Source organism: Perca fluviatilis, chromosome 14 (assembly GCF_010015445.1).
Source record: "Perca fluviatilis chromosome 14, GENO_Pfluv_1.0, whole genome shotgun sequence".
Taxonomy (NCBI): domain Eukaryota; kingdom Metazoa; phylum Chordata; class Actinopteri; order Perciformes; family Percidae; genus Perca; species Perca fluviatilis.
In genome coordinates, this window is record NC_053125.1 from 34,228,507 (window position 1) to 34,255,628 (window position 27,122).

At 41.4% G+C, this 27,122-nt stretch overlaps 1 protein-coding gene across 3 annotated transcripts in view; it reads left to right on the forward strand.

Moving 5' to 3' along the window:
• Positions 1–355: 355 nt before the first annotated feature.
• Positions 356–27,122, forward strand: part of LOC120572816 (low affinity immunoglobulin gamma Fc region receptor II-like) — a 56,089-nt gene continuing 29,322 nt past the window's right edge. Inside the window, exons 1-4 of one of the 3 annotated variants that reach the window (XM_039822275.1) lie at positions 356–720; positions 800–1,075; positions 1,698–1,859; positions 2,191–2,250. In XM_039822275.1, the coding sequence (XP_039678209.1) occupies positions 366–720; positions 800–1,075; positions 1,698–1,859; positions 2,191–2,250 (853 nt within the window). In that variant the 5' untranslated portion in view covers positions 356–365. The remainder of the gene's footprint in view (positions 721–799; positions 1,076–1,697; positions 1,860–2,190; positions 2,251–27,122) is intronic. The other 2 variants (XM_039822276.1, XM_039822277.1) reach the window with 2 other exon arrangements.

The following is a 27,122-nucleotide window of genomic DNA, read 5'->3' on the forward strand; positions in this document are numbered from 1 at the left end:
TGTGAAATAACTGAAAACATGTCTTATATTTTAGATTCTTCAAAGTAGCCACCCTTTGCTTTTTTATTAATAAGGGGGAAAAATCTACTAATTAACCCTGACAAAGCACACCTGTGAAGGTAAAACCATTTCAGGTGACTACCTCATGAAGCTCATTGAGAGAACACCAAGGGTTAGCATGTCATAATTTGTATTCTGAATACGTAACACCGTTACATGTATTCCGTTACTCCCCAACACTGAGGATGGATAATAAGATGGTGATGTCAGGAGGATTATTGAGCCAACGTAATTAATAAATACAGAAACCTGCAGATATGGTTTGTTAGCTCACTGACTGAATTACAGAGAGGATTCAGCAGAATATGAGGAATGTGGACGAAATAAGCCTTAAAATGCAAATCATCTTCTATAACTGCGTCTTTCTCTCCCTCCTCCCTCCAGCCTCTCTGACTGTGAGTCCCAGCAGCTCTCAGATGTTTGAAGGACAGCCTGTCTCTCTGAGCTGTGAGGAGGACGACAGCTCTGCTGGATGGACTCTGAGGAGGAACACAACCAGAGACACCAGGACTCAGTGTGGAGATGGAGGTGACTCTGGCTGGGGAAAACCTGCTGGTTCTTCCTGTAAAATCAGCTACATGGCCCCATCGGACAGTGGAGTTTACTGGTGTGAGTCCAGAGAGGGAGCAACCAGTAACAGCATCACCATCACTGTCACTGGTAAGATCAGACTGTGGAGTCAGTATTGATGAAGCTGTGTGTGAATGGATGACATGCTGTAGTTTGTCTCTGTGTTGAGGTGGACCAGTGATCCTGCAGAGTCCTGTCCTCCCTGTGATGGAGGGAGAAGACCTCACTCTGACCTGTAAAACAAAGACATCCTTCATCCTCTCAGCTGATTTCTATAAAGATGGCTCCTTCATCAGGACTGAGCCTGCAGGTCACATGACCATCCACCATGTTTCCAGGTCTGATGAAGGCCTCTACAAGTGTCTCATCAGCAGTGTTGGAGAGTCTCCACCCAGCTGGGTCTCTGTCACAGGTGAGGAGGTTAAAGGTCATCATTCATCTCAGGGTGCGTTCACACCTACAGTTCGGTAGACAGTGTTACATTTTTGATTTGGTTAGGTTTGTGTTCACACTGCACTTTGTCAAACACCAAACATTGTCTTTGAGATAATAATGGTGTGTGGTCATAATAGGTTATGGATTATCCCTTAAATCAGAATGAGGTCGGTAAATTGTGTGTAAGGTTTAAACTGCACGCTTGTTATGAACAGAGAGCCCTCGTACAAAATGGTTAAAAAAACTAAAACAGCTCAGGTGTGAAAGCACCCTAACACACCGTCTGCTATTTGATCTTTTCTTAAACCAAGGGAATTCAAGCCATGTCCACACGGCTTCATCGTCCAAACGAAGGCTCAAGGGCAGCGTTTAAAAAGATTTTTCATCCTGGGACCAGGTTTTAAAAAGTGCGTCTTCAGGCGTTTACAGGATTGGTTTGGACGATCGGTCTAAACGATGCTAAACATGCGTTTACACCAAAAGGTGTCTGCGTGTGGATGGCCCCTCATTCAAACGCACAAGTTCAAAGTCTAAAGCTTCACATAGAAAAGGAAGAACAGTGTAATGACTGAACATGTTATCTACTTACTTTTATTTATGTGGTTTTAATTATATTCTTTTGTTCATTTTAGAGAAACCCACGACTACAAGTCCTCCTCCAACCTCCTCCAGTCCTGATTCTTCGTCTTTTTACCCCATGTTGTGGTCCGTTCCAGTCGGTGTTCTGGTTCTCCTGGTTCTCCTGGTTCTCCTGGTTCTCCTGGTGAGACGATGCAGCGGAAGGAAACGGAAAGGTTAGTCTCCGATGACAAAAAAGACGAATAATGTTACATTTAAACATCACATTTTACTGTTGATACTGTATGTTCTAATAATATTTCTGAATTTTAGCGAAGTGTTCAAAAAAAGATGAGAAATAAATGTTCAACTCCAATTAAAAACTGTTTCTTTAAGTCAAACCTCCGTTTTAAAATCACTTTTCTGTTGTTGACAAATCACCACGAGGGCCCTTTAGCATGCTCCGGAGCTTTTGATAGAATCCCATAATCTTCCTCATGTTTCCATCTTTACGGATGTCTCTTTAATGGATAAAATGATTGAAACTTTGGTTCATTTCATCTGAAGTAGAAGCTGAAGATGATGACGTCACATACAGTGATGTCACAATATCGAGACGGAGCAAAGGTAAAGATATTTTTATTGATTTTCAGAAGAAAACCGTGTGAGTTCTTGTTTTAATGTCCTGAAAGGACGTTTTGGGAAAAGAGCATTTTATAAAATAGGGATATTTTAACAGTCACAGTGTAAGGTCTATTTTAATAGATAATAGGGTGTGTTGTGCTTGTCATGAGAGTCTGGGTGTTTTGTACCCTGTGGTTAACACGTCTAACAGCTATAAACACCTCTAACAGCTCTAACAGCTATAAACAGCTCTAACAGTTTTAACAGCTCTAACAGTTTTAACAGCTCTAACAGTTTTAACAGTTCTAACAGCTCTGTGGTCGTCCAGTTTCCTGTTTCTCATAGCAACCCTTCAGCTGAGTGGGGGTCTGTTCACGCTTCACTGCAGGCCACAGGACTAAACATAGATGATATATAAACTATAAATTTGCAGATTTATATATCTCTGTATGTTATGATCACTTACAATATATCTGAAAGTAATGGAATATGTTCATGTAAAGAGTAAAATGCCGTTGTTAAAGGAACACGCCGACTTCTTGGAACTTTGTCTTATTCCCCGTATCCCCCAGAGTTAGATAAGTCCATACATACCCTTCTCATCTCCGTGCGTGTTGTAACTCTGTCTGAAGCCCCCACCGCTAGCCTAGCTTAGCACAGATCTTGTAGGTAACCGCCTCCATCTAGCCTACTGCTTCCAATAAGTGACAAAATAACGCCAACATTTTCCTATTTACATGTTGTGATTTGTATAGTCACAGCATGTACAAATAACAAGGTCACATGACACATGAGTGATTAGCGAAACACCTGAAAAGCACCGTTGTTACTCTCTTCTCCTCACCATGAGGCTTCTCAGGTGCTGCGAGCTAGACTCCACCCTAGTAGCAGAAGTAGCAGTGCTTCGCCTTCTGAGAATATAGTTCCCAGTATGTATACGGTTAGAAGATGGCTGTGTGTCATGTGACCTTGTTATTTGTACACGCTGTCACTACCCAAAGTGAGTAGAGTGCAGATTTGAGTAGCGCATGCTCAGATTTAAACGGTTTACGGCATAACGTGTCTTACTGAAATTTGTGTAATCTGTAGAAAAATAAACTTTTCTCTTTGCATGCAATAACAGAAGATGGAAATCATTTCAAAAACGTTTTAGCTATCTATGATTGTTTGGTTGCTAACGTTAGCTCAAAACGCCATTAGCATCTTGTAGGCTACTTGTCGCAAAGTGACGCATGCGCAACTCAAATCTGCACTCTACTCACTTTGGGTAGTGACACACCCTGTGACTCTACAAATCACAACATAAATAGGAACATGTTTGCATTATTTTGTCACTTATTGAGAGCAGTAGGCTAGATGGAACCAGTTACCTCCAGGATCTGTGTTAAGCTAGGCTAGATGGAGCCGGTTACCTCCAGGATCTGTGCTAAGCTAGGCTAGCGGTGGGGGCGTCAGACAGAGTTACAACACGCAGGGAGATGAGAAGGGTATGTATGGACTTATCTATCTCTGGGGGGTACCGGGAATAAGACAAAGTCCCAATAAGTCGGCGTGTTCCTTTAAGGAAACCTCACGAGCAGCACGACTCACATTCACATATGTGAAGAAGGTTCTGGAGACTTTGATGACTTACACAGAAGCATTTAATCAACTCTGGATCATCAGGAGAATCAGGAAAACAGTCCAGTTAAACCACGTTAAAGTGTAATGCCTCCCAACTCTGAGGGTCTGGGAGTCTCTAGACCTCGTTCTGACCTTTAAAATCTGGTCTGAGTGATCTGATGACAAGTAGACAGCAGAATCTTTCTCCAAATGCTTCCTGATTGATCTCACCTCCCCGCTCTATGCAAATAAACACGCACATCATTTCTGTTTAAGCACACAGATATCAAAAGGGCTTGAGCAGCTTCCTTTTATCTTCCTACAGAGAAAGTGACCTTTTTTAAATAAATGAATATAGGCATTTATATTCCTGTTTGCACACAGCTTTCCTGTCAAACAAATATATTTATTAAATAAAGAATTCAAATATCAGGTCGGGAGATTTCCGAGTTCTCCTGCCGGCTGGCCTCCCTCTCTCCCTCCATTTCCCTCTGTCTCTCTCTCTCCCCCTATCTCCATCCCTCTCCCCCTTTCCCTCTCTCTTTCCTTCTCTCTTGTTTCCTCTCTCTCTCTCCCTCTCTTTCTAATAATAATTTTCCACCGTCAGTTCTTCTAAATATATAATTTATTTGAAACTAGTAGCATAGGAAACCTATGCCTGCTCTCATGATGAGCCTAGTGAATACTAAAGCCCAAAGTCTCTGAGTGAACAGATTATTATGTAGTAATGTGTTGAGTATTATTATTAACAGTTGGGAGTGTAGAGGGAATTAATAGAAATTGATAAGGTTTGTGTTGTGTTAATATATTTACCATTTTGTTAAAAAAAGGGTTAGGTTTAGATAAATATAAAATTATTTATTAATCCTTTGACCTTAATTTCACTTATGCCCCCACCCCCCAAAATGTCTGTGTACGGCCCCTGTTCCTGTTTGCATACAGGCTGGTTGTGTGTTTATTAATGTCAGTTGTTAGTCTCATACTCATGAATTAAATCATACATTAAAAACTTGCTGTGAATTGAAAACAGTGCTGCTTACAGTCTGTCTGTGTGTCGACAAATGTACGCATGGAGGAGTCGTGTTATGTTGCTGCTGATGAAGACCCGACATTTCCTGATTTTACCATTTCATAATAAAAGCATTTCAATAAGAAAATAACGGGGAGGCTTTTATTGTGAAGAATTCATAGGAAATGAAACCATTTCACAGCGGCTGATTTGAGTTTGCCAGCGTTCTCCGTAGCAAAAACAAAGCTGTGTAACTCTGGCAATAGAAGACTAATAAATAACTAAAGGAGATGACGTAAGAGCAGGAATATCTGGAGTAATATCCTTCATATTGGTGGATTCTGGGACTTTTTACTAAAAATAACGTTACTGTATACCGGTGGCTGGCTTTTCCAATGAACAGCGCTGCAGAGAGCTCCCAAGAGCAGCAGCACAGTAACACAAAAGTATCAACAACAGTATGATATTAACATCCTAAACACATGATTTAGTGGTTTCTGGCATGAGAAATACTTTGGGTAGTTCTGCTCACAGTTGAGTAGGCAGTCCTAATGTGGCCCAGGACACATTTTCCGTTCTCACTGTTAATAAGAATGTGGAGTGTTTTCAGCTGTACTTAGAGCTGTTCTCTTGTGTTAGAAACAGGGTGCAAGAGGCATAAATCTCTCGCTCAAGCTGTCAAGTTTGTGTTAGGCAAATATATTGAGACGCTCAACTAAATTTAGTTCAGTCTCTTTCTGGGAAATTGACACACTTTTACATTATTTTGTGTGTTAATAACCAAGTGTTGTTTGTGCGAAACCCTGAGATGTTGACACCGTGAGTTGTTCCTCCTGTGGTCAACATGTCTCTAAAAAAGATCAGCTCTGTGAGTGTGAAGTCCATTTCACATGAACTGGGTTTCCTATAAGCCCTGCCATCAGCAACAAGTGTTAAGAAGAAAAGAAAACGGACATTCTAAGTTGTACTTCCCCTTATGTAGACTTTGACACGTGTCTTAAAGCTATATCCTGATATTTGCTGCTAAAATGTATTTACTATTAAGTCATTTTCTAATACTATTGAAAAAGTTTTATTGACTTTAGTAAAATTTAAATAATCAATGTCATTTCTTTTCCAGAGAGTTATTCATTTGCAATCTACTCCGGGTTGAGAACAGAAGAGGCCGATCCCAGCGGACAAATAGGGATCAAAGACAAGAAATCAACCAGGAAGAGACTATTTCGATTAAGCGGAGTAATCCTCATCTGGTGCTCTAGTGAGTATTTGTGAATGAACTCCAGTGTGTGTTCATGGTGATGAAGAAACATGTCATCCAGTGCAACAGGGACCATCTTTACATGCACAATATTTAGCCCTTATTCGAAAAAGATATTATTCCGACTAAGCTGTTTACAACTCAATAATATGACTTCATTTAACAACCCCCACACACACACACACACACACACACATACAAAATTATGAACTTACATAATTGTAAAAGAGTTCTTGACTGTTGTAGAACGAAGTGGCTGATCTTTAATGTAATATCTACATTGCCCATTATCACCAACCATTCACCCAATGTCCCAAAGGCCCATTCTGTTTACTAATCTGATATCATTTTAAAAGGCTAACTGAGAAAATATTGAACACTTTTGCAATGATGTAATCACATAATGTAATCTGAAAACTGCTGCCTTGGTTAAAACAAACAATGTAACTGATCTCAGCTGGTATTTTGGCTGTAATGGAGTGGAATGGAAAGAGAGGGAGACAGAGAGAGAGAGAGAGAGAGAGAGAGACAGACAGAGAGAGACAGAGAGAGAGAGAGAGACACAGAGAGAGAGAGAGCAAGACAGAACGTATATGTGCTCACTGCTCAACAGGGGAGATAGAAACAGAGATACACTTCCTCCTTACACTTTGGAAAAATAGCCAAAAAATAGCAAATGTCCCAAAGTTACCACCAGAAAAGAAGCTGGTAGTTCTCCTAGGAGAAGGGACAGCAGCTCTACTGGCAGCTACATATGGATCTGAGGGACTCCCCACCACTATGAGATCCCAACATTACACATTGGTTTAGGATTGTACAGCAACTATATTATACACAACTGTTAAGTATTATATTGTCTTATGTAATTTTTTTGTAATATGTGTTGTATAACTATCAGTGCAGTATAGAATCTATGTGACACCTACTGTATGTATTTAATATGTAATATGTACTATATATGCATTTTCTGTAAACTGCTTTTGCAACAACATGCTTTCTTTGTTAATACAAATAAAGTTAAATTGAATTTAATTGAGAGAGAGAGAGAGAGAGAGAAAAAAAAAAAAAAAAAAAAAAAAAAATGAAAAAAAAAAAAACTTGTTCCTCCTGCTGTCAACATGCTTATCTTACTATAATCTCTATAAACAGCTGTGTTAGTGTGAAGTCCATTTCACATGAACTGGGTTTCCATTTTAGCCCTGACATCAGCAACAAGTGTTAAGAAGAAAAAACGGAAAACTTTTATTTTATACTTAAAGTGCTCATATTATGCTCATCTTCAGGTTCATAATTGTATTTAGAGGTTATATCAGAATAGGTTTACATGGTTTAATTTTCAAAAAACACCATATATTTGTTGTACTGCACATTGCTGCAGCTCCTCTTTTCACCCTGTGTGTTGAGCTCTCTGTTTTAGCTACAGAGGGAGACATCTCACTTCTGTTCCATCTTTGTTGGGAGTCGCACAAAGTCCCGAGATGGTGCCGTTGATGAGAACACAGCTAGAAGTTAATACATGAAGTCAAAGCCAACTGGGAGAGCTGAAGGGCAGCAACAAGTCTGTTAGTTCTACCTCCATCTGAAGCCCCCCCCCCCCCATCAGGTGGCAGCACAGCACCTTCTCTTTCTTTACACATGTTCAGTTCAGCAGGGAACAGCTCACAGCTCTTTAACTTATGGAGTTTTAATTCAACCGTCACTGTATTAGAGGAACATTTATGCTACAAAATAAAGATCATCACCATGGCAACAGACACATGACATCACACACCAGAGTGTCCAAACCAACAGTTGATTCATTTCAGAACCAGAAAACACAACAGAGACCAAACTCACACAGTTCTACTCAAATGACAGCGGCATGTGCTACAAACAATATTAAGCTGCATGGCAACAAACCAGAGATATTTAAACAAGATTTACCCCACAGCAGCTACACACACACAAACACACACACACACACACACACAGTCTGTACCTTTCATAAGTTGCCACCATGTGGCTAAGGTTCATACTCCGCAACCGAGAGCGAAAGTAGAAACTGTGTAAGGTAGAGTGGTTAACCTGTTATAGACTTTAATCATTTATGAAGCTGTAATAAATGTTTTGATTAGTTAAATTATCAGAAAAATAATGAGTCCGATTTTGTCTTGTAATATATACATTTTACGCTGGGTAGCTCTTACATCACACATAAGTGTCCAGTGTGTGCACTTGCTACTTACAAAGATAACAGCTACAAGTGTATGCACTACACAGGATTTACTTTATCGACAGGAATAGATAGGGCAAACAGCCAGCCACAAATAGTCTACAAAGCATCAGGCTGTCTTTGAGATTTCACATGAACAACGGTTAAAGTTACTCAGGCTACCGAAGAATTAGACCTTAGAGATGCACCCCAAGCCTCCATCCTTAACAACCAGTCATGTGTATGGGCTCACTCAGTCTCTCCACTGCTGGCTGTTCCAATTTAACGGGAGAGAGGAGCAACAAGGGTTAGGATGGTGACCGGCCTCTGACCTCCATCTTCAGCCAGAGAGGACATTACTTCTTCAGCTTCTTCTTGCGTTGTCACCCCGGTGGGAGGTGTGCTAACAGGGCTTGCAGCAGGTGAATCGGTCGTGCTAGTAACATCATCGCTACACAATTTCTTAGTAAAACCAAAATTAATTAAATTGCCTTGTTTTCTTTTTGCCATGGCTTTATGATGCTTACTGCAGAATGGATTTCAAGGACTTTGTGCGCCGATTAATGGCCTCCAACGTTTATCTTTTTCCTACAAATCTTTGAGTTAACATGTAGGCTACTAAACATGAGTTGAATTTGCACCACAGCGCTGCCACGCGTTGATGCTCATAACAAGAATAGCATGTATAGTAAAGTATAGTATATAGTATAGTATAGTATATAGTATAGTTATCTGAAGTGAATTAGATTTAAATCACTGTCATGCATGAATGAATGATATTTTTGCAGTTTTACACATACTAATGCACGATCATCACATTACACAAAACTGAAATTGCACGTCAAAATGACACACTGTTAATATTTTTAGAGATCCCCCAAAATTTCACAAATCACGTTTTGAGGGGAGCGCATGTCTTATAGCTCCCCCGTAGTTTGCACCCTGCAGTGTTAATAAATAAAGATGCCAATCATGTGCTGAGGCTTTGAGAAGAGAGAAAGCATGATGTAATGCAGTCAGACAGCCAGCAGGAGGCAGCTTTCACCCTGTTCTCTAAGGAGCATTTCACTGGAAAGTCTCATTAACTCACTCAGCATCTCTATCAGAGCTCAAACACTGACAGGTCTATAGTATAGTATAGAATAGAATAGAATAAAATAGAACAAATCTTTATTGTCCACCAAGGTGGAAATTTTTCTTTGGCTCACCGGATCTACAAGACAAATAAACATACAGACAACATCTCAGACAATTCAATTCTGAATTCAATTCACACTGGCAGTTGAAATCAGCTCCGTAATACGCAATACGCCCCCAACGGTCCGTAAAGTGTCGGAAGGGTCAGAAGCGAGTGGAACAAAAATGGCGGAGAGATTAGAACAGTTGATTCGTGCATGTGGGCACAAACGACATCAGAGAGGGACGGTCGACAGCACTCCGGAGAGACTTCACCACTCTCCTCTCCACGCTGATGGGCACAGGTAAGCGGATTGTCATCTCTGGGCCTCTACCTACCTACAGGAAGGGTGCTGAGAGATGGTCCAGACTGTTCTGGCTCCACACCTGGCTGGAACCACTCTGCACTTCCCTGAGCATTCCCTATGTCGACAACTTCAACTTGTTCTGGGAGATGCCCAACCTGCTGAAGCGTGATGGTCTCCACCCAAACCGACACGGAGCCAGGATGCTATCTGACAACATAACGACCACACTGAAAGGCAAGTATTGACATTATGTTGAAAATATCACAGATTCATGTCCCCCAGGCATTGATCCTGATAGCACTATACAAGCGGATGAATCTGAAAATGTTTTCTGCAGGATAACATGTAGTACTAGTGTTATTCCAGTAACGTGTAGTACTAGTACTATTCCAGTAACATGTAGTACTAGTACTATTCCAATTATAATCAACAACAGACCACACAAAGTGGTGAATAGAGGGGCAATACTTAACAACCTAATTGGAATTAAAACTACCACTGCAATGATAGAAAAGGAGACGAAAATTAGATGTGGATTACTAAATATCAGATCTCTGTCTTCTAAAGCAGTACTAGTAAATGAATTGATATCTGATAATCAAATTGATCTATTCTGTCTTACTGAAACATGGCTGGGCCATGAAGAATATGTATAGTTAAGCGAAAGGGGCCCCCCCCCCCCCTTTTTTTATTACTCACATTTTAGGGGGCGGCGCCGGCGAGGGGAGTTGCAGCCATATTTGATTCAAGCCTGTTAATTAACCCTAAACCCAAACTGAATTATAACTCTTTTGAAAGTCTTGTTCTTAATCTTCAACATCCAACACGGAAATCAGAACAGCCAATTATATTTGTTGTTGTCTACCGAGCTCCAGGTCCGTATTCTGAATTTTTATCTGAATTCTCAGAGTTTTTATCATGTGTAGTCCTTAAATCAGACAAAGTACTTATTGTAGGTGATTTTAATATCCATGTGGACGTTGACAGCAATAGCCTTACTACTGCTTTCAACTCATTACTGGATTCAATCGGTTTCAGTCAGACTGTGCACAAGGCGACGCACTGTTTTAACCACACCCTCGACCTTGTGCTGGCATATGGTATTGAAATTGAGGACTTAAGAATATTTCCGCAGAATTTGGTATTATCAGATCATTTTTTAATTACTTTTGAATTCTTGCTACCTGACCATACTAAACTAGATAATGGCTTCTACACTAGATGCCTATCTGACAGTGCTATAGCTAAATTTAAGGAAGATATTACAACAGCATTTGACTCTATGTCGTGCCTTTGGAATAACAGAGGACCTTTTGTTAACCTCAGTCCCTCTCGGGGTTGATGCATTTGTGGACGGCGCCCGCGACTTGCCCACGGACGACCTTGGACTCTGTCGCTCCTCTCAAAAGAAGACGATGAAGCGAAGGAAAAAGCTCCTTGGTATAACGAACAAACTCGCAGATTGAAACAAGTCTCGCGAAACCTCGAGGGTAAGTGGCGCCCACCAAAGTGGAAGAATCCCGTCTGGATTGGCAAGAAAGTCTCAAAACCTATAGGAAGGCCTTAAGAAAAGCCAGATCAGACTATTACTCTTCACTAATAGAAGAAAATAAGAACAACCCAAGGTTTCTTTTCAGCACTGTAGCCAGGCTGACAGACAGTCATAGCTCTACTGAGCCATCTATTCCTCTAGCTCTGAGTAGTGATGACTTCATGAGCTTCTTTAATGATAAAATTATAACAATTAGAGATAAAATTAATCACCTTTTGCCCTCAACTTCTAACAGTTCATCTTTAAATACAGGACCGCTAGAACGAACGACTAATCCGGCATATACTTAAACTGCTTTTATCCTATAGACCTTCAACAATTAATGTTAAAGATATCCTCAGCTAAGCCATCTACCTGTCTCTTGGACCCCATCCCAACGAGGCTACCTAAAGAAGCGCCACCGTGGTAAACACTTCACTACTAGATATGATCAATATGTCCTTATTAACAGGTTATGTACCGCAGTCATTTAAAATAGCTGTGATAAAACCTCTTCTGAAAAAAAACCGAACTCTGGATCCTGAGGTCTTAGCAAACTATAGACCTATATCTAACCTTCCCTTTTCTATCCAAGATCCTTGAGAAGGTGGTTGCTAATCAGTTATGTGATTTTCTACAAAGCAACAGTTTATTTGATGATTTTCAATCAGGATTTAGAAAGAATCATAGCACAGAGACGGCACTGGTGAAAATTACTAACGACCTTCTAACAGCTGCAGACAAAGGACTTGTCTCCATTCTTGTTTTACTAGATCTTAGTGCTGCTTTTGACACTATTGATCATACAATCCTGTTACAGAGATTAGAACACTTAGTCGGAATTAAAGGAACTGCACTAAAATGGTTTAAGTCTTATTTCCTGAGCGCGATCCCAATTTGTTAACATTAACGATAAACCCTCCAAGCACGCCAAAGTCAGCCATGCGTGTTCCTCAAGGCTCAGTGCTTGGACCAATTCTATTTTCCTTATATATGCTTCCTCTAGGACATATTATTAGGAAACACTCAATTAATTATCACTGCTACGGAGACGATACCCAATTATATCTGTCAATTAAGCCAGATGAAAGTGGTCAGTTAGCAAGACTTCAACGCGTGTGTTGAGGATATAAAATCCTGGATGACCCGCAACTTCCTGATGTTAAACTCAGACAAAACGGAAGTTATTGTGATAGGACCAACGCACCGTCGAACTTCGTTGCAAAAGATATAGCTACTCTGGATGGTATTGCCCTGGCCTCCAGCACTGCGGTCAGAAATTTGGGAGTTATTTTTGATCAGGATATATCCTTCAACGCCCATTTAAAACAAACCTCAAGAATAGCCTTTTTCCATCTTCGTAACATTGCCAAAATTAGGAATATCCTGTCTCAGAATGATGCTGAAAAACTAGTCCATGCATTCGTTACTTCTAGACTAGATTACTGCAATTCCTTATTATCAGGTTGTCCAAATAAGTCCCTTAAGGCTCTCCAGCTGATCCAGAATGCGCTGCCGTACGTTCTGACGAGAACTAAGAGAAGAGATCATATTTCTCCTATATTAGCTTCTCTGCATTGGCTTCCTGTGAAGTCTAGGATCGAATTTAAAACTCCTCCTCCGGACTTACAAAGCTCTAAATGGTCAAGCACCATCATACCTAGAAGAGCTCTTAGTACCTTATTGTCCCACTAGGGCACTCGGCGCTCCCGGAATGCGGGGCTACTCGTGGTTCCTAGAGTCTCTGGAAGTAGACTGGGGGCCAGGGCCTTCAGCTATCAGGCTCGGCTTTATGGAACCAGCTCCCAGTCTGGGTTCGAGGGGCAGACACCGTCGCCACATTCAAGAGTAAACTGAAAACCCTCCTCTTTGACAAAGCTTATAGTTAGGAGTGAGGGGTTGCGCGCCACCTAACCCGGCCCACCTGCTTCTCCTCGTAAGTGTTATGCTATTACACAATTCTAGACTGCAGGGGTTGCTGTTTCCTTCCTATGACACACTGAGCTGCTCTCTCTTCTCTACTTGTTACTTCTGTATGCATCCTGTCCCAGAATTGCTTGTTACTAATCTAGCTCTGGGGAGTTTACTCCCCGGAGTCCTTATGTTTCTTCTTCGCAGAGCTATGCTCTGTGATTCTCTGCAAATCCCGGCCGCATCCTGCTGCATCCGCTGCATCCGCCGCATCCACCCATGCTCTGCAGCGCCACGTTTCATCCCGCAACGCCCTGCTGTGATGTTACTATGCACAGAGTAGTCTGGATCCGGTATAGGGGACTGCACTACTCAGTATGACACGATGTGCCCTGCTATGACATGAACTTCCACGATGACCTTCGACGTCACTGTGACCTTTAATGTGACTATTATCGCCACTGTTGATCACACCCCCAACCGGCCCGTCAGACACCGCCTACCAAGAGTCTGGGTCTGCCGAGGTTTCTTCCTAAAAGGGAGTTTTTCCTTGCCACTGTCGCGATAGCCACTGCTAATGCTTGCTCTTGATGGAATTACTGTAATTGTTGGGGTTTTGGAAAGTGTCTCGAGATAACTTTTGTTATGATTTGATACTATAAATAAAATTGAATTGAATTGAATTGAATTGAATTGATTCTGTCAGTGTCAGAATGAACAATTTTGTATGATCTATCTGATGAGGGTTACAGAGACATAAATCGGAAGGCTGCTGCGTGGAGGAAAGTTGCCCAGGACGTTGACATGTCAGGTCGGCTAAATGTGATATAGTGGTATAACAACCCAGTCTTACGGCCAGTGCCGATGGCATTACGAAATTAAATTTATTAGAACGTATACCCTCGTGCATTTTGAAGATTTACGTGTTGGGGTCACGTTTTTTTATACTAATGTATTTCAATGAGAAGCATCTTACATAATCACAGCACGAAACTTTCTGCCAGTCGGGCTGCAGCAGAGAAGCTGGATACAGCTTTGATATTATTGGTATTTTTCGCCCAATAACCGCTGTTTTAATCAATATTTATTCACCAGATCTTATCACGGTTTATATGTATTTCTTTTAATGTTATTATTTCGGTCTATTTCGGCCAGGGAAGCTGGATTGCTTTGTTGTTTATTGATATTTTTAAAACTATAACGCTACATCTTTCAACATGTATTTAGCTGTTATCGTGGTATGCATTTCTTTATTTTAATAATAGTATTTCGGTCTTATTGCCGGTAAATATTACAGTAAATAAGACAGAACAGTAGGTTACGATATGAGCGAGCTAGGCGCATTCAAAGCCGATGTCCCACGATGCAATGCGGGCATTCATTCACAGAATCAGACAGCGATCAGCGGGTCTTTAACGCCTGTATCACTTCAATGTACGTAAGGGATCATGTAGAGCGTTGTTATAGCGACTACAACAACGGCGGGGTGATCAGGACCCCGACGCCAATCTTCTTTCAGCGGATCGATTGATAGCTCTCCTCCAGAGGGAACAGAACTGCGTCCATGGCAACGCTCTGCTATGCATGGCAACGTTGTGTTACACTTAGCAACGGTCTGTTATCAAGAAAATAAAAGACTGTATTCTACATTAGAATTCAAGCAAGCCATGTAATAAATATAATATATATAATCAGTGGTTTTGTCACCTTGCTCAGTTATGTTCCAGTAACTTATGCACCGTTTAAAAAAATCAGCTGAAGACTCCGGAAGTGACGTCGTAATTACCGCTCGGCGGGTAGAAAAGATAAAAATACATAATATTCGTAATATTGATGTTTTTGTCTAACGTTGTATTTGAGGAGTTAAACAATAAACATAGCAATAATAATAAAATACAGTTTCATGTATTTGTCTCATGTACTGTTTGCTCAGCCGGCCGGCGGCATCAATCTGAAACGGTACGAAGCCGAACACGTCCGCCCACCCACCCCGGAAGAACTACAAGTGCTCAAGCTTTGTAACAGATTATGGGCCGCGGCCAAAGTGGGTGTTGTAGTTTTTAAATATATTGGTATATTTCTCATATGTAGAAGTTGGTAGTGTAGAATTTTGGATACACCCTGGGTTTATTTGGGATGGGGAACACACTGGTGTCATCAGGTTGTAAAAATCGAATCGTTAAATAGGTGAAAATAGCTTATTACCATATTTGACAGTGCTTACAGTGGGTAAACTTTGGTGACCATATCTACATGATAGCTGAGGTCCAGAGCTTTCTAGAACAGCTGGTCTTATGTGTGTAGCACCTTCTGTTGCTAAATGACAAGCCTTCAAAGATGTACTGGGTTCAAGGTTCAGATGTCAATATTTCAAAGCAGGAATAATTTATCCTCTTCAGACTGACATATGTTACTGTCCAGGCTGAGACCTTTCCAACGATGTGTTTGCTATAGTCCTACGACAAGGTTTTAATTTTCACATATCATAGGGACCATTTTGCAAGCAATACTTTATTATCCCCAGAGGGATATTTGCCTTGAGTTAAAATGCTTCACAAATAACACTTGACATATTGTTTTATCAGCATACAGATGACATACTTATGATAAAAAAACATAAAAAAGTGATATGGAGTCAGATTGAAGCACATCACACAGCCACAATCTATTGCTCATCTTTCACAAACAGTGAGCAACATTATTTTAACTTTAAATTGAGGTAGGTCCAAATTAGGGCTATAGTTTAGAATTATTTAGTTTACATTAGGGTACCCATTTCTTCTGTCAGAGGATAGAGCTACTTGGCATGGAGAATAAAGATTGATCAGACCATATTCTCTGTGCTCCCCTGACAAGTAAGCTTTAAATGAGATGTTTTTAGATATTGCTGACATATTAAAATGCTCTGTAATGCAGCCTTGTATAACATAAACCATCTGATTCACTGTGAGTGTCTGCTCTAAATGATAAGACACACTTTCAACACGGGCCTTCCAGCCAAATGTGTTGTCCATATACACACCATGGTGCCTGTAGGAGCAGAGCCCATTGATTGGTTCATCATTTATGACCTCTAATACCCTCTGACCCATGTCACGACCAACTCCTCATTTTGTGAAATGGTTGAATGAGATTGTTGGTTTGGCACCACATTCTGGTCTCTATTTTAGCAGAATATGCAAAAGTACTTGTGTCTGTGTGCAGTAGGCTGAGGTAGAAGTGTGCCAAAAATGCCAAAACACGTTTGTGTACACGTACCCATACAAAGCTATATACATCTCTGTGAACAAAAACCTCAGCAAAAATCTGCTTAAAATGCTTCCTAAAACTAGCCCCTTCTTAATTTTGAAAAGGTAGTCTCAGTAAAGGCTGCAGAGGTTATAGCTACAAGCTGTACTGTAACCATGCTGATTGATATCAGGATAATCTTCTGAATATAATAATTAATGATAGGCCTACCATAAATTGTTTAAAACAACTAATAATACAGTGTGATTTAAATCAAATTAAGTCCCATACATAAATATCCTTATGTTTTTTTTCCCCTTTAGTCTTTGCTATTAACATTCATCAACTGCAAATTTAGAAAAATTGCGGTTTTTAAATAACTATGCATGGAAAATAAAATGAAAAATGCTTCTCTTTGTAAGTAGTTTTATTTTTTTTTTCACAACATAGCCTACAAGTCAAAACAAATGCCCATTAGTCAAACAAGCCATTAGGCTGTAGTTCTAAACACTTAACTGTAGTTTGTTTATATAGGCCTAGTATTTTTCTGCGACAAGGCAAATCAAAGTGCTTAGCATAAAATAAAAATTTTCATTATTGGTATTTTTATTGTATAAATTCGCATAACGTGCAGCAATTTGTTTTATTTTTTACGTGCAGCAATCTTTTCTATCCGACAGTGGTAATTACTACGTCACTTCAGCAGTCTTCAGCTGATGTCATTTAGCAACAGAAGGTGCAACACACATAAAAAAGCTCTGGACCTCAGCTATCATGTAGATATGGTCACCAAAGTTTACCCACTGTAAGCACTGTCAAATATGGTAATAAGCTATTTTCACCTGTTTAACGATTCGATTTTTACAACCTGATGACACCAGTGTGTTCCCCATCCCAAATAAACCCAGGGTGTATCCAAAATTCTACACTACCAACTTCTACATATGAGAAATATACCAATATATTTAAAAACTACAACTCCCACTATAGCCGGCCCATAATCTGTTACAAAGCGTTGAGTACTTGTAGTTCTTCGGGTGGGTGGGAGGACGTGTTTGCCCGTTCGCTTTCAGATTGATGCCGCCCGCCCGGCCGGCTTGAGAACACAGTACATGAGACAAATACATGAAACTGTATTTTATTATTATTGCTATGTTTATTGTTTAACTCCTCAAATACAACGTTAGACAAAAACATCAATATACTTACGATATTATGTATTTTTATCTTTTCTACCCGCCGAGCGGTAATTATGACGTCACTTCCGGAGTCTTCAGCTGATTTTTTTAAACGGTGCATAACTTACTGGAACATAACTGAGCAACACGTTGTTGCTGGTGACAAAACCACTGATTATATATATTATATTTATTACATGGTCTTTTATTTTCTTGATAACAGACCGTTGCTAAGTATAACACAACGTTGCCATGCATAGCATAGCGTTGCCATGGACACAGTTCTGTTCCCTCTGGAGGAGAGCTATCAATCGATCCGCTGAAAGAAGATTGGCGTCGGGGTCCTGATCACCCTGTCGTTGTTGTAGTCGCTATAACAACGCTCTACATGATCCCTAACGTACATTGAAGTGATACAGCGTTAAAGACCCGCTGATCGCTGTCTGATTCTGTGAATGAATGCCCGCATTGCATCGTGGGACATCGGCTTTGAATGCGCCCAGCTCGCTCATATCGTAACCTACTGTTCTGTCTTATTTACTGTAATATTTACCGGTAATAAGACCAAAATAATATTATTAAAATAAAGAAATGCATACCATGATAACAGCTAAATACACGTTGAAAGATGTAGCGTTATAGTTTTAAAAATATCAATAAACAACAAAGCAATCCAGCTTCCCTGGCCGAAATAGACCGAAATAATAACATTAAAAGAAATACATATAAACCGTGATAAGATCTGGTGAATAAATATTGATTAAAACAGCGGTTATTGGGCGAAAAATACCAATAATATCAAAGCTGTATCCAGCTTCTCTGCTGCAGCCCAACTGGCAGAAAGTTTCGTGCTGTGATTATGTAAGATGCTTCTCATTGAAATACATTAGTATAAAAAACGTGACCCCAACACGTAAATCTTCAAAATAACGTGAGGGTATCACGTTCTAATAGATTTAATTTCGTAATGCCATCACGAACTGACGTGAGACTGGGTTGGAATAAAACCAACCACATTCCGATTTTAACAACATATTTCCGTTTCATGGTTAGGATAGGAACTTTTCTTAAAAGCCAGGCCTTGTTTGTGGTTGTGGACTAGGGTTGGGCGGTAATACGGTATTACGGTATACCACGGGGTTTGAAAATAGCAACGGTATCAGTTTCAATACCGTCATTAAAAAAAATGCAACGCACTTATATAGGAGACAAGGATTAAATATGAAATTGCGGTGACCCACAAGTAAGACAAAGGGCCCTATTTTAACGATCTGAAACGCAAGTATGAAACGCAAAACGCAAGTAGCTTTGTGGGCGGATCTCGGCCGCTGTTGCTATTATACCGGCGGGATAAATGACTCTTGCGCCCGACGCAAATCTAAAATAGGTTGGTCTGAAGTAGCTAGGAGTGGTTTGGGCGTAACGTGCAATAAACCAATCAGAGCGTCATCTCTCATTCCCTTTAAGAGCAGGGCGCTTGTTCCATGGCGGATTGCTATTATGACGGCGGGTTTGCCTGGCGCACGCCAGCGGGAGCTGTCCGAGATGCGGCAAAGTACTAAATGCCCGTCTTGACCGGGTGGCGATGTTGCTGCGGCCACTCGGGCGCATCTCCTCAAGTCTGGAGAGGATTGCTGCAGCCATGGAGCGTGGGCCTCCAAACACACCACCTGCACCTGTTGTGCCCCTTCCTCCTCCCCCCCACTCCATCTCCGTCCACCCGCCCGTCCATTGATGCATCGCGCATTACTCCCGGACCAGATTCCGCCGGAGTGTCCAATCCCACCGTAGTTCAACATCACGTCTCCTTAAGTCCTCTAATATTTCCTCATTTATGTCATCAACACATCCATGATTCATGGAAATGTGTAAAACACAACAAGCCACAAAGAATGCTGCGACTTTTTGAGGACTGTACTGTAAAGTGCCTCCTGACCTATCCAAACAGCTGAAGCGCTTTTTCAGTAATATTTTTCTTTGTAATTATGTATGGTTTGCAAAAATGGGAACTGCTGCATCCATTTAGATGAGAGAAGTGTATGCGCATTGTGTACACGCTACATTATGGCCAAGCATGCGCCCCTAAAATAGCATCTGAATAACGCGCTACTGACTTTAGACTAGCGCCACTGACTTTAGACTAGTACCACTGACTTTAGACTAGCGCCACTGACTTTAGACCAGGTTTTTCCTGGTCAATGGCGGAATTGTTTTCTGAAACTGCAGAATAGCACAAAGTAACGTTTGCGCCTGAACACGCCTCCTCTTTTCGCTGAACCGCCCCCGGGAGCGCAAATACATTCCCTAATTTACCGACGTGCGTCTGTGGAGGGAAAAGTCCGCTGTGCGTCGGGTGCAAAATAGGAATGATACATGCGTCGGTGTACAAAGGCAATTGCGCTGAGTGCAAGATAGGGCCCTAGGAGACATTCACCAAGGTACTGTACCTTTAAGGGAGAGGTGTTATGATATACGAGTTCTGGGGCTGAATTATGTCAAACAACGACGGAGGTGAAAATGCTGAACATTGCTGCGGCGGCGCCGGCTGCTGCTAGCAGCGCGGCTAATGTCGGTGCTGTCTACGCCGGCCACCATCAAGTTACCGGACTTTTAGCAGCACAACCCACGGCCGTGGTTTCAGCATCGAGGCCCAGTTCCAGCTGAGAGGAATATCACAGGACATTACAAAGTATTTCCACGTGGTATCGGCCTTAGATGCCTCAACAACAGCCAAGGCTATATGGCGCTGTTAGAGGCTCCTCCGGCTAACGGCAAGTACGACGCACTCAAAACATCCCTGTTGGAACTCTTTGAACTGTCGGAGCTGGAGAACGCAGAGCGCCTGCTATCCCTGAACGGCCTTGGCGACAGCAAGCTGTCCGAGTTAATGGAGAAGATGCTGGCTGTGCTGGGCGCGGCGATCCCTCATTCCTCTTCGCCCACATTTTCCTGCGGCAGCTTCCAGCACCTGTGCGCACCGCACTGGCCTGCTCCCCCCTCTCTTCCTCCAGAGACTACCGGGCGCTGGCTGTGGAGGCAGACAGGATTTTCCTCGCCAACCGGCAGCAGTTTGTCCACGCGCTGCTGCCCCCCCCCAGCACACGTCTGCCCCGCTTGCACTCCACAAAATATAATGTATGTAATTATGTGTCGTTGTCATTGCGTTACAGTGGAGGAGAAAGTCGTTTTTTGTAAGTTGTTGTTATGTTATTATTGTTTCAGTGTTAGTGTTTGATATTAAGTTCCTGAACGGTGCACAAGCCAACAGTTTGATGCGCTGTCTGAGCCTTACGTCATAATTTTTAATTAGTCATGGTAATACCGTATACCGCGGTAAAATAGGGAGGAGGTATCAAAATCTGGATACCGCCCAACCCTATTGTGGACACCTTGTACTTTTACTAAAGTAAATATGTCTCTGGTTATTTGAACTTTTATTTAAGTACTGAGATTCAGTACTTCCTCCACCGCGGCTCCGACAAGCTCCGACAAGCTCCGACAACCTGTCTCCCAGGAGGTGCACAGGAAGTGTCATGTCCTTATATGGGAATTTCTGGGGCGTTTTCTTATGCTAATTAGGAACAACTGGCACGCGCTTTCAGTTATGAAGACGTGGGATTCATCAATCCTAAGAACACAGGTGCGAACAAATCTGCTGTTTAAGAACACGTCATGAATCCGGCGTAAACTTTTCTTAGAAACCTTCTTAAGAACATATTTAAGAGAAAACTTAGGAAGATATTGGTGAATGAGGCCCATTGTCCCTTTGCAACTTGGAGAAAGTTGAAGGTGTCCATTTGACTACTGTGTTTTAAGGTCCATTGCTTACCACGTGTCTTTGTCTTGGCCTTGAAGTGGAGGCCCCGAGCTTAGGGGGAGGAAGAAGTTCCTCTTCCTGCTGAGTTTAAAACCATAGCAATTTAGTCAATTAAGTAATATTTGAAATGAGCACTTTAAGGACTTGTGTCTCATGTTCAGACCACCACCATTAGTCATTACAGACACTTCAATCACAGCCACTCGTTCACACACTCTCACCATCTGTGTTACAACTGGTAAAAAAACTCAAAAGTGTACCCCAAAGCGCTCTCTGAGCAGGCAGACACAGTGTCCTGATGATCTGGGACCCCCACCTGAGAAAGTAAATAGCCTAATTGATCCATGTTCAGCAACCACATATGGCAAACATACTATGACTATTAGTTTCACTGTTACCTCTGTATGGCACAGTGGGACGACAATGTGTGGTGGTAGCAATGCATGTTCATTTTAGTTTCTAGCTTCCATGTAAATTAGATGGCACCAACATTGGGTCTAATTGTAACAGGTCTGGCAACGCAAAGGCCAGTATTTTGTTTCCATATTTGTGTGCATGGTGACTTATGATGGGGGGGTCTGGGAGTACACCCCGTGAACATTTTGAGCATTAAATACTTAATTTCCTACTTTCTGGTGAATATGTATGCACTTATTTTTCTTTACCTTTTTCTGAATCAATTTATGCTGTAAATATCTTTATGTAAAGGGAAACATAGATTACAATCCAAATATGAAGACATAATGGAAAATATTGCAGTAAGGCTCTCAGGCATTCTGTATTGCTTTCATCTATTTATTCTCCTTTGGATCAATGTTTCTAATTTTATCTGAGTCAGCACACATGTAGCCTAGGCAACATTTACTCTTCCCACTTTTGCTTCTTTTGTTGAGGAAGTAACCTCCTTAAATGTGCATATGACAATTATTCATGTGAATGATTCATGAATTCATTTTAATGAGTTAATAAACCCCTGGACTGTAATATTTTAGATGTGTTTGAGCATGATTTCTGCTCATGTTTAAAACTTTGTGCACATTCAAAATATATCTCATCTGTGTTCTCTGAGGTTTGGAGGAGTCGTGATATTTCAAGAAAAATGAAGTGATAATACAATAGGCAATTACAAGAATAAAGTCAACATATTTCAGAAAATAATCTACCTGCACCATAGTCTGCTGTGCAATACGTGATTGCTCTGCTGATACGGTAGATCCCAGACCTCCTGACAGACTCAGAGCCCCGTTTGGGACGCTGGTCTCTGAATAAGACAGTTTAGGGAAGTGGCTGTAGGCTACACTGCTCTACATCGGAGGTGGAAACACAATACTACGCAGAAATATGGACACATCTGCCGCAGCATGCCCACAGCAGAGCGCGTCCATTATAAACCTGAAGCTGCACAGACCAGGGAAGGCGTGCTGCAGCAGCTCCGTGACTGTTCTGCTGCTCGTCTCTATTTCTCCAGAGAGAGTGGACACTAAGAAGGCTGCTCGTCTCTATTTCTACAGCGAGAGTGGACACTAAGTGACGTACAGGTCTGCTTCAGAGCTCTGTGTGTCAGTCCCGTGGATTGGAAACGTCGCGTAATGAAAGGTTGACAAGTAAACGTGTGGCTGAGGGGGCACCTTAGGATGATCATGTTTAATAAACACGTTTCATTTCGCTTGTCCTTCTAATTCTATTATTAATGGGAAGTAGACCTAAGGGCGACACGGCGCCCCCAACACATTTGACGCCCTAGGCAACCGCTTTGGTCGCCTATTGCAATCGCCAGCCCTGCTGGAGAGGGCCAGCTCCTCAGCAGAAGTGAAGTCCTGTGGAGGAGGGCCCCCTCCAGTCTTCTTCGCCTAATTCTTCTTCCTGTTGGCTGCAAGCAATTTCATTGTTCTATAGGCCCTTTGTATACCAATATATAAAGGAACATGGCAGCAGGTGTGTTTGATTTGTGTCACCTAGCGTGCTGGGTGGGTGGGGCCTCGCGTTACAACTGGTAAAAAAACTCAAAAGTGTACCCCAAAGCGCTCTCTGAGCAGGCAGACACAGTGTCCTGATGATCTGGGACCCCCACCTGAGAAAGGAAATAGCCTAATTGATCCATGTTCAGTAACCACATATGGCAAACATACTATGACTATTAGTTTCACTGTTACCTCTGTATGGCACAGTGCGTCACCTAGCGTGCTGGATGGGTGGGGCATTAGCTAATTAACCCACCTGGTATCCTTGATAACAGATGTTAGTACATTTGAGGATAACAGAAGGGTTAAGGTAGATGTTAACTTTTCATCCCTGGGTCATTCTCTCACATAAACACATATACAGTGCCTTGCGAAAGTATTCGGCCCCTTGAACGTTTCGACCTTTTCGGGCCTCAAACATAAAGATATAAAACTGTAATTTTTTGTGAAGAATCAACAACAAGTGGGTCCCAATTATGAAGTGGAACGAAATTCATTGGCTATTTCAAACTTTTTTAACAAAAATTTTTAGCAAAATTATTCAGCCCCTTTACTTTCAGTGCAGCAAACTCTCTCCAGAAGTTCAGTGAGGATCTCTGAATGATCCAATGTTGACCTAAATGACTAATGATGATAAATAGAATCCACCTGTGTGTAATCAAGTCTCCGTATAAATGCACCTGCTCTGTGATAGTCTCAGAGGTCCGTGTAAAGCGCAGAGAGCATCATGAAGAACAAGGAACACACCAGGCAGGTCCGAGATACTGTTGTGGAGAAGTTTAAAGCCGGATTTGGATACAAAAAGATTTCCCAAGATTTAAACATCCCAAGGAGCACTGTGCAAGCGATAATATTGAAATGGAAGGAGTATCAGACCACTACAAATCTACGAAGACCCGGCCGTCCCTCTAAACTTTCGCCTTACAAACAGAAGACTGATCAGAGATGCAGCCAAGAGGCCCATGATCACTCTGGATGAACTGCAGAGATCTACAGCTGAGGTGGGAGACTCTGTCCATAGGACAACAATCAGTCGTATACTGCACAAATCTGGCCTTTATGGAAGAGTTGCAAGAAAGCCATTTCTTAAAGATATCCATAAAAGGTGTCATTTAAAGTTTGCCAAAAGCCACCTGGGAGACACACCAAACATGTGGAAGAAGGTGCTGTGGTCAGATGAAACCAAAATCGAACTTTTTGGCAACAATGCAAAACGTTATGTTTGCGTGAAAAGCAACACAGCTCATCACCCTGAACACACCATCCCCACTGTCAAACATGGTGGTGGCAGCATCATGGTTTGGGCCTGCTTTTCTTCAGCAGGGACAGGGAAGATGGTTAAAATTGATGGGAAGATGGATGGAGCCAAATACAGGACCATTCTGGAAGAAAACCTGATGGAGTCTGCAAAAGACCTGAGACTGGGAGCGAGAATTTGTCTTCCAACAAGACAATGATCCAAAACATAAAGCAAAATCTACAATGGAATGGTTCACAAATAAACATATCCAGGTGTTAGAATGGCCAAGTCAAAGTCCAGACCTGAATCCAATCGAGAATCTGTGGAAAGAACTGAAAACTGCTGTTCACAAACGCTCTCCATCCAACCTCACTGAGCTCGAGCTGTTTTGCAAGGAGGAATGGGCAAAAATGTCAGTCTCTCGATGTGCAAAACTGATAGAGACATACCCCAAGCGACTTACAGCTGTAATCGCAGCAAAAGGTGGCGCTACTACAAAGTATTAACTTAAGGGGGCTGAATAATTTTGCACGTCCAATATTTCAGTTTTTTATTTGTTTAAAAGGTTTGAAATATCCAATAAATTTCGTTCCACTTCATGATTGTGTCCCACTTGTTGTTGATTCTTCACAAAAAATTACAGTTTTATATCTTTATGTTTGAGGCCTGAAATGTGGCAAAAGGTCAAAGTTCAAGGGGGCCGAATACTTTCGCAAGGCACTGTATAAAAAGTGTCCAGTGTTAATAAAGATAAACTGATGATGCAGACATTGAGCCAATCATGTGCTGAGAAAAGCTGCTCAGAAAATAACCAACACACACCTACCTGCTTTGGAAGACATCTTTACCTCCCGCTGCTTCTAAAAAACAACTATACTGAATGACTCTTCCCTCCCTGCCCACCATCTCTTTAACCTTCTGCCCTCAGGCAGACGAACACTTAAAACACGCACCACTAGATTGTTGAACAGTTTTTACCCAAAGGCCGTCAATACACTGAACACTACCATGAAATGATCCAGCTAACTGGGATTGGGCAATGAATTGTATCTATTTATGTTTACAGAATATGTTGGCAGTGTACCTGCTGATAGTGTGAGTGTCGGTCTGCGTGTGGAAGTGGAATGCACAAATGTTATTTATATAGTTTTGTTTTATTTTTATTGCTTGAGAGCATTCCTCACTTGGTGCAATGGAATTTCCTTGTATTTTTTTACAATGACAATGAATAAAAGGAATCTGAATCTGAGAAGAAATAAAGCATGATGTAATGCAGTCAGACAGCCAGCAGGTGGCAGCTTTCACTCTTTTCTCCAGAGGAGCATTTCAAGTCTGCAGAATAATCAGCTCCACTACTCGAGGGACAATAGGCCCAGTGGAAAGACAGGAACATAACTGCATTTATGATTAATATTTAAAAAAAGAGTACATTTATATGTTACATACAGTTCAGTGCATCTGTTTTCTATCAGTTTTTTCTGCTAGTAAACATGTTTCTGTGTTTCTTGGATCAGCTCCAACAAGTTATTCTGTCTGAATGCAAAACATGTTACGTCACATTTATTTTCTTCTGACAAAGACACACACATGTAGCAGCCGAACTCTAACAAGAAAATATATGAAACTTACACACACACCCATTCAGATACACCTAGATTCATAATACAGTCTTCAGCTTCATAATAAAGAAATTAAATATAGATGATCTCAGAGCTGATTCCAACTGTGTTTGGTCCAAATGGTCCACAGAGAGAGAAGAGGAGACTGAAGTCATGAAGGTCACAACTGCATGCTTTTAGAGTGAGTCACTGAGACTAGATTCTTTTTAAAACATGTGAACCCACATCGTACAAAAACTCTGACTCACACACAGAACACACCTGAGAAAGTTAATGGCCTATTGGATCTATGCTCAGCAACCACAGATGGCAAACAAACTGGTGTATGACTATTAACTTCTGGTGAAACCCCTTGAACTAGAACACCCTATTAGTTTTGTTTTCTGTTAATCATTCCTTGTTTGATGTTACAGTTCAGTGACCAAACTGAGTTTTGTGTAATTAACCCCTAAAGTGGGAGAGTAAAGGTTGAACATCACATTACCTTCTCTTAAAGCAACGACACAGTCAGTATTTGAATCTCTTGATCAGATCTGAATTCAGGGTTGAAATACTTTGCCTCAATATTTAGAAGTTAAAACGGTTTTATAATCGAGTTATAGGGAAAAAATAAGCAGCGTTTATCAGTGAGGGGGGGGGGGTTTATGGTACAGCTTCAGCACACTGACAAACATATACTTGATATATTAGGGTTATACAACCTGCCGGACTGTTGCACTGGACAGATATTTAAAAGATTTGTTCATGTTTGACTCACTTCACACTGAATAAATTACGTTTTTTTTGTTCCCAAACCAACCACTTCCTCTGTTTCAATCACTATTCTCAGCAGCTTTGCACTTATCA